At 43.1% G+C, this 18272-nt stretch overlaps 1 protein-coding gene across 1 annotated transcript in view; it reads right to left on the bottom strand.

Annotated features, from left to right (window-relative positions):
- PCSK6 (proprotein convertase subtilisin/kexin type 6) overlaps window positions 1-18272 on the bottom strand; it is a gene marked incomplete at its 5' end in the record, with an annotated part of 97030 nt that overhangs the window by 48627 nt on the left and 30131 nt on the right. The window contains 6 exons of the mRNA XM_083371336.1: window positions 356-456; window positions 1463-1675; window positions 2545-2717; window positions 11559-11647; window positions 16145-16221; window positions 17608-17751. Of these exons, the coding sequence (XP_083227462.1) occupies window positions 356-456; window positions 1463-1675; window positions 2545-2717; window positions 11559-11647; window positions 16145-16221; window positions 17608-17751 (797 nt within the window). The remainder of the gene's footprint in view (window positions 1-355; window positions 457-1462; window positions 1676-2544; window positions 2718-11558; window positions 11648-16144; window positions 16222-17607; window positions 17752-18272) is intronic.

The following is an 18272-nucleotide window of genomic DNA, read 5'->3' on the forward strand; positions in this document are numbered from 1 at the left end:
AGGACTCAGGGCGGTTTACAGGGCAGTTAAAACCATGAAATACAAAAATTAAAATCAATTAAAACAATTAAATTAAATTCAAGCCCCAAGAGTAAATCTAAAACCCAGTTAAATTAACAACCCCACAGTCTGGACCAAACAGATCAAAGAGCCAAGTTTTCAGGTCCCGGCGAAATGAGCGAAGGTTGGGGGCAGTCCTAAGTTCCGTGGGTAGTTGGTTCCGTAGGGCAGGCGCACCCACAGAGAATGCCCTTCCCCTGGGAATAACTCGCCGGCATTCCTTAACATAATGTCTTCTTATCTTTTCTACCTTTAACAAGTAATGTCTAGACAAGAGGGTGAATTGAATCCTTACTTGGCTTCCAGGGCTAGAGCAATGATCCCGGCTACCATAGGGGCAGAAACAGAAGTCCCCGTGTGGCCATCTGTGCAATGTTTCTTCAGATCTGTGGTCACCTAAGAAGAAAGCTAATGTAACTATCGGTTGAACTGAAAAGGGAGAAACAACATTCAAATCGCATTGTGTAGCCCAGATTTTGTGCAACCATAAATGGCCAGGCTCAAGAAGATAGCAATGGCTCTTTGGCTTCCTTAGTAGGTCTTTTCATTCTTTCTTTTTTAAAAAACAAAATGTGGGGCACATGAAACAATCTGAACTGAGGTTTAGTAAGACTGGGTGTCCACAGAGCAAAAATGTGGAAAAGAAATCGGAACTAGTCTTTTCCTCTATGATCTGACTGTCAACAAGGAGGACTAACATGGACCTGAGTAATCCCCCCCCCCAAAATAAATTCTCTTTAAGCAGTTATGGAGTCTAGAAGCATGGTGACTCCATATTCTTGTGTAAAATATTTTTTTTACTGAATTTTGGCTTCCCACAGCAAAGGCAACACTATTAATATTGTTCAGTTGTGGCACATATGCAATTTAACTCATCAGTGTGCTCTGTGTTGCTTCCATAGTCATTCACCAGCTGGACGATGTACCCAACATGCATGCAGAAGCTTTTTCTGTTACTGGACCGTCCACGTAATATTTTTATTTATTTATTTATTTATTTTAATTCCATTTATATCCCGCCCTTCTCCGAAGACTCAGGGTGGCTTACAAGCTTAGCAATAGCCTTCATTCTATGTATATGCCTGCTTATTAGGGCTTTCACACACACCCCAAGCGGCATTATTACAAAGTCAGCTTAATTGCCCCCAACAATCTGGGTCCTCATTTTACCTACCTCGGAAGGATGGAAGGCTGAGTCAACCTTGAGCCTGGTGGGACTCGAACCTGCACTAATTGCAGGCAGCTGGTGTTACTTAAGGAGGCATTAGCCCACTGCTCCACCAAGGCTCTTATATCACATAAACAGTGCAAAGTTTCATTCTTTACAAGTAGGAGACTGCATGGCTTTGCAAAACAGAAGCCAAGCAAAGTCCTCCTTCCGAGTTTTATTCTGTTTACTTACAATCTGCCGTTCATAGAAGGCCCCACTGCTATAGGTTGTAGCAAGGGTAGAGGCGCACTCCTCCAAATACCATGGCTTGTTCCCATTCTCGGTGGTACTACTAACAGAGACAGTGTAGATGCTGTTGGTGTATCCATCACAAGAGCAATGGTCCCCTTCTCGGCCACCATTTCCAGAAGCCCAGACAAAAATAGAACCTCGTCCTCCACGGCCCTAAGGCATTGGGAAGGAAGAAAAAGGGTTGGGAAGGGAACTGACAGCTTCACCTGGATTACTAAATCTCTTATCAAGTACGAACAATGTTCACTGAACTTAACTTCAGGGAAGAAGCATTTGCCAAGTTTTATTCTCCCTGTACAACTTGTGCAAATGATCACATTCCCACTGTCACCAGGGTGGCACAAATACATGTGACTGAACCTAAGGAATTTTTTATTGTGTGCAGTGGGACTTTTTTTAAAAAATCCCATTTATATCCCGCCCTTCTCCGAAGACTCAGGGCGGCTTACAATTTAAAGCACAAATCAATGCGCTTAGCAATAGCCTTCATTCTATGTATATGCCTGCTTATTAGGGCTTTCCCCCCCCCCAGCGGCATTATTACAAAGTCAGCTTAATTGCCCCCAACAATCTGAGTCCTCATTTTACCTACCTCGGAAGGATGGAAGGCTGAGTCAACCTTGAGCCTGGTGGGACTCGAACCTGCACTAATTGCAGGCAGCTGGTGTTACTTAAGGAGGCATCAGCCCACTGCTCCACCAAGGCTCTGCCTCTCAAAGGCCATGCTTGGAGATACTACCATCTCAAGCCTTCGTCCCACAAGAAAACTGAGTGGATTGGCCACAGACAGGAAAAGGAGCAACAGGTTTTGGATTCCACATCTACGTTCAAAATTGCAGGAGAGAAATGAAGGAGGTTGCGGGATGTCTAGCTCTGGTTTTAAGAAGGTTGATTTCTATCATTGGATCGTATCGTTGGATGCGAAACGGTGAACAGAACCTGGAGAAGCGCAATAAAGCTCCCCCACTCATAAGAAGAGGGGGGGGAAAGGTAGGCTACACCACATCGCATTTTCCCCACACCTTTTTAATGCCGTGTTCAAATGCTTGCTTGGCCAAAGGACCAGGTCCATCCACCGTGCGGCCATCGTCATCTGGACCCCAACTAGCACTGTAGACATGGATATAGTCTGGCTTGGCACCGATCGCTTTGGCTTCCACCACATCCGTCACGTCACCATCTAGCATACGGATGCCTAAAAGGGAATCCACCAAGAGGTTTAAAAAACGAAGAACAAAAGAAATGGGTTGGCGGGACGGCTCTTTGTACAGGTGCAAAGGACAGCAATCAAAAAGGCTTTAGTTCAAAGTGATGCCCGGAGCGTGAATGGCTGTTTTTGGAGGGATTGGTCACTGAGATAACCTAGATAACTATCCAGGACAAAATCAATCCACATCGGAATGAATCCTGAACCAGCTGGTGCTTCCGCCTTACCTTCAGGATTGGCCTCAAGATACAAAACATTACGATAGCGCAACTGGAAAGTTACCAAGCCATGGATACTCATATCGGGCCAAGTCCACAGCTGGACTGTAATGAGATGGAGCTGTCTCTAAGAGGAGAGGATTGTTTTGTGCGTAATTCTGGCACACTGCAGGCAACACCTTGCAAAATAAACAAAGGTGGGGGGGAGGAGGAGGAGGGGAGGGAATACATTACAAGCCCAAAGGCAGATGGAACATTTTCACAGCGAGGCATAAGTTGGTTATGGAAATATATGGGGTGAATTACTTTCTTCTGATAAGTCTGGACACTGGATGACATGGCTCGTTGCCTTGGAAGAGTGAGGAAGATTCTCAGGGATGACTCACACCCTGGACGGTAACTCTTTACTCTCCTACCATCCGGTAGGAGATATAGGAGTATAGCCAGCCATACCAACAGGCTGAAAAATAGCTTTTATCCGTGGGCTGTTAGGCATTTAAATGGGACATAATCTCTGTGAACTTATGCGGAATTGACTTGGGAGGCCGGTGTGTGTTGTAGTTGGTTCACATGGTGTGGTAGGATGGAGGGTTTGTTGTCACTGTGTGTTGGGGGGAGAGAGCACGGGGGGGGGGGGGAAGGCTCAGCTAATTTCAATGTACACATGTTGTACTTTGACAATAAAGGTTTGTTATTATATTATATTATAGCTGACGGGACTCTCCTGGAAAGGAATAAGCAGGGACAACGTCCACCAGAAAGCTGCCCGGGTCTCTTCCAAATGAAATGGGAACCAGGCAACAGCTTAGCCTGCTGGATCAGGGCCAAAGTCCTCCTTGAATTTATGATGATTTTTTTTTATAGAGAACAATGCAGCCCAACTGACAGATACTATAATATTAAAAAGAAAGCGCTTAGCCTTGAATGAAGGAAGGAAGAAATAAATATACATGAACCAGTCTCAGAAAATTCTAGCAGCTTGATTCATTTTTTTTTCTATACAGAGGAACGACTGATTATTTATCACAGTTTAGAGGGTTGGCACGGGTGGCAGCACTTTTAGGAGAAAGGGCAGCCAAGGGTAATCTTAGTCGTAATGTTGTTTTAAGTGCAAAGGCCAATGCTTAGTTTTAAAAGATTTCATTTTTTTTCTTTCGACACATAGTTTTCCTCAAGAAAAAAATAATCAAAAGAAAAAGTTAATTACAGCCACAGCTTTACTACATTATCCCCCTAGTACAGAATGAATATAGTTTTGCAAAAAAACAAAAAAAAAACAACCCAAAAGTAAAACCTTCCTCTGAGCTGAATTCAAACCAACATTGTGCAGAAGCCTTACTTCTATAATTGCTGCCAGAGGTTCAAGGCCAGAGTCTATGTTCCTCTGAACATAATTGGTTGGGTAAAAAGAAACATACCAGACAGTTTCAACTCACTAAACACAAACGCATCTACATTCACCCATTAGGAAATAAAAGTACGTAGACATAAATAAAGCTAACGGGGTTGCAAAAGTCTGCAGTTGGGAGTTGGGAGTTGTGGTTTTGTCTCATTTAATGAAGGGCTCTAGACCTCATAGTAATGGAAAAACTGGAAAAGCTTGCAGCGAACCAAGTAATAAGCTAAACGGATCTTAGAAAATTTAGATCTTCCGCTACAAGTAAGGCAGAACTACTTGGTCTGCTAATAGAACACAGGTTTGTAAGGACTGGTTACACAAGAAGATCTCTGGTTATAAACAACCCCAATGCTGAGATTCTCCAATATTAGGATGCACAAAACAAAATTTGTGTCGAACTTTAGCATAACGTCTCTCCCGGAAACCAAACTTCTGAATTCGCGATTAATCGTGCTGCTCAAAAACATGCCAAACCCATTTTAGCTAATTCTCTTTCCAGTTGAGCTCAACTCTCATTGATTTCAAGGGCAGGTCTTTGCCGTTTTCTCAGCAACAAGGAGGAACTGGTTGGCAAATGTTTTCCTCCAGGATATTTTGGTCTATCTATAGCCCCGGTATTTCTTGATAATCTCTCATCAAAATGCTCTCCAGGTTTGATCCTTAGTTTTTGGTGATCAGTCAAAAATACGCAACTGTCCGAAACTCATTCAGCGAGAATTGTAGCAGTCTTCACTGCCATTCACTGATCAGAATTCAACCAGCACTGAACTTGGTTCAGATCAAGATAACCAACTGTGTAAAAGGATTAAAGAATTTATATTTGAAACACAATAAAAAGCAAATAAAATTATGACATTGAGCAGAGACAAAAAATGCAATACTGTAACCCTCCACCGAAAGAAACAAATATGGACTGAGAGAAAGTTACGGTTAAGAATCCCTGCCTTTATCAATTAAAAAAAAAAGTGGGGATTCGTAGCCATTACTTTCTCTCAATTCGTATCAATACAAAAAGCTTTGGGTCTGAAAGCATCCTTGATTGATAAATTGCCAACAGAAAAGTCAAAACTCTCTTTTACATTAAGCTTGATTCCTCATTTGAAAATAAGAGTACTTACTGTAATTCTTGTGCTGCAAGCATAACTTTCCTTCTGATAAAAACTGTTAATTAGAGCTCTTAGATTCTTATTATTTGAATTAACTTTTTTTCTGACTAGATGGCAAAGAGGAGAGTCTGACAAGGAGAAGAATTAGCTTTTTCCTTCTCCTTTCACCTCCACAGGGTGGATTAAATTCAGAACACCCCCATCTTCTTTACTTCACTTTCTCTGAAACATCTAAAGGTCATGGTTACATTGCACAATAAATCTAGGATTATTGAACCATTGTTGACATCCTAATTGGGTTGGGTTTAAAAGCACAGTAACAAGGCAGTGTAGCTATCTCATGCAATTGATTGATTGATTGATTAGGTGCTAGGAAGTCATTATCAGCTCTTAAATGAATTTTCCCCCTGATGATTTCAACAAAAGACCTGCTTTTTCAGGTCTTCCCATGGCGCACTTACCACCACCATAAGTATATTACATTAAGCAAATAAATTCATAGGATTATTTCCAGTGCATTCATATTTTTCCTTTCCTGGGCCTCAAGTTGTACATCTGTACCCTAAACCACAAATCATAGTTTACAAATCACACAAACTGTGATCCATACGCAAGAACCCCTGCTTGGAGTTAAGGCACTGTGAGCCAACTTTTTTGAACTGGGGACATATAGGGGAGAAGCGTATTTTGGGGGGGGAGGGCAGCCCCCAATTAGAGGTAGTATTTGACTTTCAACAATTGTTCAAAGTTACAACAGCCATAAAAAGTGACTTACAACTGGTCCTCTCACATACAACTGTTGCAACATCCACAGGGCCATATGATTAAAATTTGTTTGCTTGGCAACCCTGTGTGTATTTATGATGGTTGCAGAATCCTGGAGTCATGCGGTTGCCATTCCAACCTTCCAGCAAAATCAAAGGGGGAGCTTTGATTTTAACAAATGTAACAATTTTAACAACTGTAATAATTCGTTTAACAACCATGGTATATATAAAAAAGGGGGGCACAAAATTGGATGCTGAAACTAAACATTAAGAAAACCAAGATCATGGCATCTGGCCCTCTCAATTCCTGGCAAATAGATGGGGAAGAAATGGAGGTAGTGACAGATTTTACTTTCCTGGGCTCCAAGATCACCACAGATGGGGACTGCAGCCAAGAAATTAAAAGATGCTTGCTCCTGGGGAGGAAAGCCATGGCAAATCTAGATAGCATACTAAAAAGCAGAGACATCACCCTGTCAACAAAAGTGCATATAGTCAAGGTTATGGTCTTCCCAGTTGCAATGTATGGCAGTGAAAGTTGGACCATAAGAAAAGTTGAGTGCCAAAGAATTGAAGCCTTTGAACTATGGTGCTGGAGAAGCCTCCTGCGAGTCCCTTGGACTGCAAGGCGATCAAACCGGTCAGTCCTAGAGGAGTTCAACCCTGACTGCTCTTTAGAAGGCCAGATCCTGAAGTTGAAACTCAAATACTTTGGCCACCTAATGAGAAGGAAGGACTCACTGGAGAAGAGCCTAATGCTGGGAAAGGTTGAGGGCAAGAGAAGAAGGGGAGGACAGAGAATGAGGTGGCTGGATGGAGTCACTGAAGCAGTAGGCATGAGCTTAAATGGACTCCAAAAGATGGTAGAGGACAGGAAGGCCTGGAGGAACATTGTCCATGGGGTCACGACGGGTCAGACACGACTTCACAACTAACAACAACATTGAACTGCCTTGCTTAGCCACCTAAATTCCGGTCCCAGTTGTGGCTGAAAAGTCAAGGGAATCCGTGTCTGTGACTCTCATCCTGACTTTTGTTTTAAATCCCTCCTTTGCATACATCCCTGCCATTATCTGAACTCCCCAGCAGCTCAAAGCAGACCTTACAATTCCAGTAAGGCTTGAGAAACCTTCCGCCAAGCTAAAAAGGGAATTGATAGATTATCAGGGAGAAGTTGAAGTTCCAAAAAAAAAAAGGAAAAGGAAAAGAGAAGGAATAAATCAGCCACTTCCCACAGTGTAAGCCATAAAAACGTCTGATGGCTCACAGCTTTCAAGAGATGGGGAAAACAGGAAGGATGGATTAGTATCCTCTTCGTGTTTATTGAACGGTAAATGTACTCAGCTCTGGGCAAAAAAGAACAACAGAAGACAACGGAAATATGAAGGCAATGAAAGGGCAGAACGTTAAAAAGAGAGAGAGAGAGAGATTGGAGCTTTAGGAGCATGATGGACATGGCTTGCCACCAAGCAGAGCCCAGTCCTCAACAACTGGATTTCCAGCGGGTCTCTTTTGGCACAAGTGTGATGACTTAAAAGAAGTAGAAGGCTTCCTACACTTTGCCCAAACTAGGATGATCTCCATCAGTTAAGATAAGGCCGGCTTTAATGTTTGGTTACTCTTGACACCTACAAAGACAACAATTCCACAAGGGACTCCCTTATCAGGCAAGCCAACACAGGCCCTTCAACAATGCCAGATTTATTGCAGCCTCAGCTTGCACAGATTAAACTTTAAAGCGCTGCTCTCAGCCAGACAAAATGGGGCTGTTGGCTGCACGAACCGATGTCGCCATAAATCTGTTAGTCTTTAAGGCGCATAGAACTGCGCATGGGATAAAGGTATGCTGGCCTCCGTAGAACACCCCACCCTCCACTTTGCCATAGCTATAAAACCATCGTGTTTTTGGGATGGCCACTTCAAAGAGCAGACCTCTTTGTAGAAGACATCAGAAGAGACAGGGTCTCGGACTGGAGGTTTCAGAATGGGCATCCCTTGGGCAAGCCATGAAAGCTGGGTAGCAAAGAAAACAAGAACATTTCCACCCCCCACTGACTTCTTTCTCAGAAAAGAAAAAAGCTACAATGCAAGACATATTCTGGATTGGTCTTAGCTTAAAGCCGCCGGTGTTTACAAACCACAACATAAACCGAAGTACTGACTTATGACCAGTGGTGGGATTCAAATATGTGAACAACTGGTTCTCTGTGTGGATGCCGCTTCTGGAAGTCCATTCTGGGCCTGGGCAACCAAAAATTAGCTATCGGTTTTGCCAAACTGGTGCAAACTGGCTGAATCCCACCACATCAGCCTTATGACCGTGACTGAGCTCAAGATTTCCATTGCTAAGCGAGACAGCTGTCAAATGAGTTTTGCCCCAGTTGTAACTGTGGAAATCTAAGTTAATAACATGATTGTTAACAGAAGAACAGAGCTGGAAGGATCTTAGAGGTCTTCTAGTCCAAGTCCCTGCTCAGGCAGGAAAGCAGAGATCCCTAACCTTTCTGGCTCTGTGGACTAGTGATGGTGGCACGGTGGGGGGGGGCAGAGAGGGGATAGTTTTGCATGTGCTCCTGCCGCTTGTGCAAATGGAGCCTCGCGCGCTCACCTGCCACTTGCGCAGCCTGGTTCCCAAGGGGCCACAAACCAATAGCGGGCTGGAGATTGTAGGTTGGGGACCCCCGCTCTATACCATTTGGACAAATGATTGTCCATACGCTTCTTAAAAGTGATGGAGCACCCACAACCTCTGAAGGCAAGCCGTTCCACTGGTTAATTGTCCTCACTGTCAGGAAATTCTTCCTTAGTGTTCTCTAGGTAATTTCTCTCCTTGTTTAGTTTCCATCCGTTGCTACTTGTCCTGCCTTCAGGTGCTTTGGAGCTCAGTACGGGCAGTCGTTGAATCATGGCCATGATTGAGCCCAAAATTTCTGTTGCTAAGGAAGACAGTTGTTAAGTGAGCTTTGTCCCATTTTGCAACCTTTCTTGCCACAGTTGTTAAGGGAATCACTGCAGTGGTTAAGCTAGTAACACGGCTGTTAAATGAATCTGACTTTCCCATCGTCTCTGCTTGTTGGAAGGTCACAAAAAATAGCACTTGGACTTATATACCGCTTCACAGTGCTTTACAACCCTCTCTAAGCAGTTTACAGAGTTTACAGAGTCAACATGTTGCCCCCAAACAATCTGAGTCCTCATTTTATTGACCTCAGAAGGATGGAAGGCTGAGTCTACGTTGAGTTGGTCAAGATTGAACTGCTGGCAGTGGGTAGAATCAGCCTACAATACTAATAGCAATAGCACTTAGACTTATATACCGCTTCATGGTGCTTTACAGCCCTCTCTAAGCAGTTTACAGTCAGCATGTTGTCCCTAACAATCTGAATCCTCATTTTACTGACCTCGGAAGAATGGAAGGCTGAGTCAACCTTGAGCCCGGTGAGACTCGAACTGCCAAACTGCTGACAGCCAGGAGTCAGCAATGTAGCCTGCAGTACTGCACTCTAACCACTGCGCCACCAGGATGGTATAAGGAGTCTTGCCTTGAGCAGGGATTGGACTAGAAGATTTCCAACCCTATGATTCCATGATTGTATGACTCTGCCCACCACCATCTTGCAGCCACTCGTTCAACAGTGGGCTATAGAACAAGAGGATTAGATAGGCCAAAATTATCAAATTTCCAACAGCTTTAAACAATGACTGGAAGGCAGTTTCCCTGCTAGCACAACCCCAAACTTCACCTTCCGAGTTTCAATTTGAGTAAAAGAGGGGGGCCAAAGGTCAGTCTGAAATTTGACGGACCTGAAATAAAATAATTTTTAGTTGCTGTAAAACCACCTAAAAAGCAAGCCGGTTCTGAATGGCAGTACACAAATATGTTCTATTCAACAGGGCAGAGGAGTCTCGGCTATCACCAGGCACAGTGTAAAGCCTATTAATCTGTCCCACCGAGAACTGATACTTTCAAGAACAAGAACACAGGGTCAATTCATGTGTGACTTGCTCCAAGCATCAGGGCTCCTTTGGCTGGAGGAAAATCCCAGACTAACTTGTGGAATTATCTAGACTGGAGAAAAAGAATGTAGAGAATGTAAACATGCTACTGTACCAATAAAGGAGACTATTTGTAGGTCAGGATTGGAATGAGGGGTCCTTGGTGTTCTTTGAGCTTGGCTGTTTTCTTGCTACCAAAGCTGATGCTACTAGGTTTGGGTAGTGAAACATCTTCAAGAAAACTACCAAGCTCAGAGAATACCAAGGACCCCATACTCCTCCTCCTCCTCCTCTTCCTCCTCCTCTCTGCACACCCCATTCTCTTCTAGCACTGATGATGTTACCTAGTTGGGTAATGAAACATCTGCAAGAAAACCACCCAGCTCAGAGAGCACCAAGGACCCCACCCTGCTATAATCTCCAACAGACAGGATGAGGGCAAGTGAGAAAGGGCAGCAGAAGACCTCTCTTCATAGGGTCCACGCAGAAAAAGGAGGTGAAGCATGATTGGATATAATCCCTTAGCATTTCTTCCACCCATTCAGAATCCATCAGCTGATCAGTGTAGCCTATGTACAATAAAGAAATACTTCCTAAGCAGTTGTCCTATTCTCTGGAGGGAATCTAACATCCAACTGCATTTTGTAAGATTTTGTGAATGACAGCCAAGCTATATCAAGCTATATTTGATATTTGACCTGTGTGTTTAAGCTGGGATTTGACTCACTATATAAAACAACAATAATAGCGCTCCTTTCTGAGGACTAAAAAGACATGTATATTGAAACAAAGGGACATTTTCTTTCTCTCTAAACTGGCAACTCACCACTTGTAGGCTATCACACCAGTAAGTATCACTGGAGTTGCATCCCCTTAAATAAAATAGGAGGAAGCAGAAGGAATTGTCTAGTGGGTTATAAAATTGGGCAAGAGACAGGAGGCATAGACAGAAAAAAAACCCCCTCTATTTATATTTCTAAGCTGGTTTAGCAAAAACTGTAAAACATAAATAGCACGGGTTAACAAAAATGGCAACAACTGAACCAGATTTGGTTTCTGGAACCCCCAAAATGACAAGGCTAAGTGTCAAAGAGGTAGAAGGTGAGACAAATATATAGTAAAGGAATATATAGTAAAGTATATAGTAAAGTAAATATATAGTAAAGTATAATAAAGTAGTATAGTAAAGTGACATTACATTTTCAACTGATTTTGTAAAACAGTCTTCTTCAAAGATCAGCTGTACCTGCCAAGTTGAACAGAGTGACGCTGAAACAGGATGGGTGGCAAATAAATGTAATTAATAAATAATAAGTAAATATTGTAAGAATCGTCTTCCTTACCTCCAATTCTCGCATTGTATGCAATACCCACAATGCAGTTGGAGTTGTTTGCTGATGCTGCCACTTCACCAGCGCAGCGGGTGCCATGCCTAGGAAGAGAATTCCCAGAAAGATTTTAGAATTCAGTAGAAACCTTAAGAGAGAGAGAGAAAAGAAGAAGAAGAGGAGGAGGAGGAGGAGAAAAGAGGAGAGACAGAGAGAGAAGGAAAGACAGACAGACAGACAGACAGACAGAGAAGGGGGGGAGAGAGAGAGAGAAATGGACCTGCATAAATTTAGCCACCGAGAACTGACTTAAGATTTGGATCTCACTAAGGCAAGAAACTAGGACTGGTTACTAGTTTGATGGTTATTCCTCCTTATAGGACAATTTATAAGTTGCCACCAGAGTATTTTTTTCTCCTGTTATTCTTTGCAAGCTTTATATGAGATGGGAAATGCAGGAGAAGGAATCTCTGTTGCATGGGGGCCTTGTTTGTTCAAGGCATGCTAAGGCTGCAAGTGCTTCCCCCATCCTTAAAAAGACACCTGGATTTGTCTTAATGGGCTCATCATTCACTTGGCATTACTATTGCTTTTAATAATGCATCGAACACACATTTAGCCCCAGACTATAATCCTTCACCCTCTGAAATCCTCCTAAATATATAATGGAAAGTTCAGCGCCATGCCTATAGAAGACAGCATGGAAGCTAGCCTAGATCTTTCAAGGTTTACCTTTTTAGGTGCAAAAAAATCATGTATTTAGTTTAAGATTCTATGTATGCATGAAAAATCCACCCTATTAGCCGGACTTTTCAGGTAGTCCAAGGGAAGAAAACCAGGACTCCAGAGAAACTAGTTTGCAATTGCTGTGTTGGTAAAATACCTTTGCGTGGTTTGCCAAATTAATTCAATTGGTTTGGTTCTTAGAATATACAAAGAGATGTCAAGACTAAAGAAACCAGGAATGGTAATTTATTTCAAAGCACTTAAGGAGTTTTCTTTTCAGCTACTGTACATATTCACAAGAATCTGGTCTACTAAACGGTTAAGTCAAATTGGCATTAGATAAAGGTCAATGGAATTCACAGAGGGGGCTTGGACTCACGTCTCGTATGGCTGCACATTGATTCCAAACTGATGACACATTTAACCCCACTCTCCAGCTCAGCATGCTCATCTCCTACACTGGGGCTCTCACAGTGTGCTGTGCTAAACTGTTTGGGTTCCGGGTATTAGGTAAATACAGCCACTTTGGACTCTGATTCAGTGCTACTCTTTATTACCACAACATGTATTATAGAGCCTTGGTGGAGCAGTGGGCTAATGCCTCCTTAAGTAACACCAGCTGCCTGCAATTAGTGCAGGTTCGCATCCCACCAGGCTCAAGGTTGACTCAGCCTTCCATCCTTCCGAGGTAGGTAAAATGAGGACCCAGATTGTTGGGGGCAATAAGCTGACTTTGTAATAATGCCGCTTGGGGGGGCGCGAAAGCCCTAATAAGCAGGCATATACATAGAATGAAGGCTACTGCTTAAGCTTGTAAGCCGCCCTGAGTCTTCGGAGAAGGGCGGGATATAAATGGAATTAAAATAAAATAAAATAATATAAATAAGGCTAGAGCATTTGACAGAGGTGAAGTAAATTTCTGATGGGCAAAGGCACTCTATGCAAATCAAGGACAAGCACGCCCAGGGAATTACTATTACCTTTCTCCCTTCTGGTAGAACTCTACTCTACGGCAGCTTCTGGTAGAACTCTACTCTACGGCAGCTTGTGTTTGGAAAAGTTTCAAAAGCGCATCGAAGTTTTTAACAATTAAACCCGTCAATTAATGAAGTGCTCAGAGGATTACTATCATTAGAAGAGAGAAAAGCTGATCTTAGAAAGACAGTGTTCATACCCAAGCTGAGTCCCGCAAGCCTGGAGGAATAATATTTGCAGGGTAGCCAAACAGCTGCAGAACTCAACACAAATAACATCATCCCCATCCCACCCCAATCCAGCCTAGGGAATTGCCTCTCTACACTTTATTAAGCAACTGTAGCATCTTATTTCTGATCGCATGCCAAACTATGGTTAATGAGGCTCAACTATAGTTTGGCTGGGTGCCCTGACTGAAAACTATTGTTCCAATGGCTGATCGGCTTCCAGAATTGCTTTTAAGAAACAGAAATGCTAAGCAGTGAGTGAGTGTGAGAGAGAAGGATTGAATGCAGACATTCAGGAGCAGCTAAATGCCCTTGGCTCCCTACTTTTTAATATATTTAACTTTTTTTAAAAGAAAAATGGTGAGCTAGCAAGTTGCAAAGCAAATAACATTTGCATGGCCTCTGTGAACTTTCTTGATAAAGATGTTGAGTATACTGCAACCGGAGCTTTATCTTGGACTTATGTTCCCTTCTCCAGAAAAAAGGCAAAAGGAGAATTAGGAAGAAGCATCTGCCAGCCTTACCAGGTAGACCAAACCGGAAACATGACCAGATAGGTTAATTCTACTTTGTTGTAAAGCTACAATAAAAGAATCTAACGGGTCTGAAAGTACAGTTCTCCTTATGTCTTTTTTTACAGCCTAAAAAACTAAGGAGGATCCCTTCTGAGCCTCTCGCTGTACCCATTAAGCAGCTGAGGGCTGTGTCCTCTCTTATCTGACCTTTCTCAGCATCTCTTTGCCCATTTTCCCAAGACCTTTTCCGCCTATCATTACATCGTCTTGCAGGAGAGGAGCAGAGACTAAACTGCTAAATAGGTATTTTGCAGCTGGTTATGGCCCAGAGAGCAGCTGTGTTATATGTGTGGGTGAGACCTTCCCCAGAACCCAATTCGCATTCTCACATTCGAAATGGGCCCACCGATGCCCATAACTTTACACCTTGGTGTGCATTCCTGTTTGAAAGTTCAGGAAGCTTGTGAATGGTCGCTAAATGAGGACTCCCTTGGATGCCCTACTACTTCTCTTCCTTCCACTGTCTTTCTTTCTTGTGTCTCCTTTCATTACCGCAAGCCCCCTTAAGGGCTAAATAGCAATCTTTCTTCTTTGCACAAGATTGTGCCCTTAGATAGCGCAACTAGCATTATCTAATGCTGACTGTCAAGGCAGCTGACATTGCATTGACAACGGATGGGAATGTAGCCATTTTTTTTTACCTTTCGCTTTTAGAGTTAGATGATGCTTGGGAGTGGGATGTGAATGAGAGTCCAGCTAGACATAACAACACTGAGCTTAGTGTGGGAATCAAGGTTATTGAAATCAGATCTGATAAAGAATTGGAGAGCTGGAGAGGAAGCCCCCGCTTCAAGCTAATTGGGGAATGTGATTTATGACTGGAAATTGGAGGAGGGAATTGTGCTTTGATACTATGTGTTCCAGCTTCTGCCAACCTAGCAGTTCGAAAGCATGTAAAAATGCAAGTAGAAAAATAGGGACCACTCCGGTGGGAAGGTAACAGCGTTCCGTGCGCCTTTGGCGTCTAGTCATGCCGGCCACATGACCACGGAGACGTCCTCGGACAAGTGCTGGCTCTTCGGCTTTCAAACGGAGATGAGCACCGGCCCCTAGAGTTGGAAACGACTAGCACGCATGTGCGGGGGAACCTTTACCTTTACCTTTTACTATGTGTCCAGGGGAGGGGAAATCAGTTTTTGGCTTTGATTATGTAAGTGCCAATATTATGCTACTCAAATAAAGATCCTTTAAGGTAAACAATGCCTCGAAGTTCTTTGAAGAGTTACATCTGTCGGAACCATGACAGCTAGATCATATCTGAACAGATTCCCTAATGGCTGTAGACCCTAGTCTAAGAATAGGGTCACCACCTTTTCCTGGTAATGGAGTATGAAAACTTTACTGGAACAGTCTAACACGCAAGAGGTCCAATCAGTGAGAAATGAGCAAAGGGATCTCTTGCTTGATCCATAGTTGTTAAAAACTAATGAGCCTTGCTTAAAAAAATAAAAAATGGCAACCTGAAAACTGATTGATTGCCCCCTCCCATTTTTTTTTTCCTCCCAGGTCCTTGTAAAAGTCCCACATTAGCTAAACCTTTCAGCTTGGCAAGCCACAGAGGGTCACATGGCTGCGACATGCAAAACAGATGTAAGATAATCTGCTTTGCATTCTCCCACCCACTCACCCTTTAGCCAAATTTGGAATGTTCCTTTTACGGGCAAAACTCTCCTTTGGATGAGGCTTTTGAACCACAGGCTATTTCAGCAGGGAGCATGGTAAGGATATAGTAAAGTTCTAAAGCCTCCACCTTCCGTTATCTATTCAAGATGGACAGTGATTAATGGTCATATGTTACTTATATGTAAGGGCGTAGGTCTATAAATATGTTACATATAGTATGTTTTAAATGTGTGTTATGTATGTGTACACTTGGAGAGCAAGCAACTACATTTCATCTTTAATGTGTGCCGTTGTGCCCACAGTAACACAATCACAATAAAGGTTATCTAATATATAGCTGTTTTTCAGGTTGACAGGCAAATGCTTCACTAGTTAACTTGAAAAACAGAGGAGCAAAGTAAAAGGCAGCCCAATTCCATTCTTAACTGGGAGTGACAGGAGAGAGAGAATGAGAGAGAGAAAAAATGGAACACACTTATTTTCATTGCTTGGATCATAGCGTGGAGTTGGGTCTTCATCATTTCCATTGACATCATAGCTTGCTTGGGGGTCCTAAGGAAAGAAAAAAAAATAACCTAAAGCACAACTAAAAAAAACAAAACAAATCGAAAACAAGACACAAGAAGTCATGGATGGAAGTTTATCAAATGAGATTTAGCCTAGAACGATGGAGAAATTTCCTGATAGTGAGAACGATTGTTCTGCATGCCTTCAGAAATTGCCTTCAGAACCTCACTGGAGGTTTTAAAGAAAAGATTGGGTAGCCATTTGTCCGGAATAGTCTCCTGCTTGATCAGGGAATTGGACTAGAAGACCGCCAAGCTCCCTTCCAACTTGGTTATTCTGCGTTCTGTTAAAATTTTAGGATTGGATTCTTTTTCACTCTCTTATAAAAACTTGCTCCTCCTCCAAAGATCTCCGAAGGTTTCTGTGGGAATCCCATCTCTGCATCGAAGCCTGTTCAGACCCATAAACCTACACTGGATTACTTAAAAGTAACTTTCTCCTGCATTCAACAGGACGAGTCAATTCTCAAGAGAGCAATCTTTGGCTGGCTTTATTCACTGGCTCCAAGTATTTTGTAAAAAGAAAAGCGATTTCTTGAGCTGAAAGAGGCTCTCAGAGAAGTTCACCACTCTCAAATATCCAAGCTAGAAGAACAACACAAGAGGTGTGTAGTGCTGGAATCAAAAGCAGGTTAAGTCCTTTGGGGCTGATGTGGACCGTCTCTCTCTGCCAGTCACCAGCTCTTTCACAAAGAATGGTGCCTTTTCCCGGACTTTCAGCTGTCCAAGCTCAAGAAAATACTTGCTTCAGAGACATTACAGAGGTAACCAGCGGTTGTGTGTTGTATTGCTGTCCTGTTGCCATCTCCTTAACTCAAACAAGAATGTATGGAGGGGGTGAGCCCATATCAGATGCTTGCTTTGCATCCAAAGATGGCCTCCCTCTGCACATCATCCGAGGGGAAAAAAAAAGAAAAGGGGGCAAAACTCCAAACTCAGGAACTCTTAAAGTAATTTTTCTCCCACCCTTTCTTATGGGAACACAGTTGCCTACCAGGTGACAGAAGAAACCTATGGACCATTTGCAGGTGAGATCCTACTCCGTTTCTCCTTCTGTTATGGAGACTACCAGAATATTCTGGAGACAGAGAAAATCTCTGATGATGGGCTCCAGCACAAGCCCAACAGCTTGGTAGACTAAACCTTTGGTCCCAGTGAACGAGTCAAGATTGGATCCTGCAACACTATCCTGGGATGGGTATATTTATGTTCATTCACTTCCAGAATAACTGCCTTGATTATTTTTCTGCTGAGATATTGCGAAGTCAGCTGACGTCATAGCAGAGTGTAGCAAACTTCCTTGCTTCTTTCCCCTATGTTGTACAAGTAGACAACCAAAAACATGTGCCAAATCATTTCCATCTTTACTTACGTAGTTCTGTACAAGATCGGGGTGATTCCTCTCTATGCCGTCATCAAGGATAGTCACTACAACACCTTTGCCAGTGTATCCTCTTTGCCAAGCTCCCAGAACATTCATTTCAGACCTGCATTCGCTGTTGTTGTCTTCACAATGCTGAGAACAAAGACAGCAATGAGTGAGCTGTGTTGCTTTCCTTTCCATACCTGTCACACTCAATCAGAAAGATGGGCTTCCAGTAGCTACGCTGAGTTTGAAAATGATAGGACCAGCCCTGGATTAGATAGAGCAGTGATTCTGAATCTTTTAGAGACTGAGTGCCCAAACTGCAACCCAAAACCCACTTATGTATCGTCGGGTGCTGGGTGGGTGTGGCCCATTGGGTGGCCGTGGCTGTGGTGGCAACGGCAGACTGGGTGGGACTAAAAAGTTCAATCAGTCAAGTCCAACTTTGCAAGATCTTTTTTTTTCCCGCAAGAAGTTGAAATTGATTGATTGAACCTATTTTTTTTGTACACAGCGGCGGAGGCCTAAAGTGAAAAGGTTTTATAAAACCCAGCTGAAGGCCTTGGACTGGGCCGATGGCGCGCGTGCCCACTGAGAGGGCTCTGCGTGCCATCTGTGGCATGTGTGCCATAGGTTCACCACCACGGAGATAGAGGAAGCCATTGCCCCAG

The sequence above is a fragment of the Vipera ursinii genome, assembly GCF_947247035.1.
Source record: "Vipera ursinii genome assembly, chromosome: 11".
NCBI lineage: Eukaryota > Metazoa > Chordata > Lepidosauria > Squamata > Viperidae > Vipera > Vipera ursinii.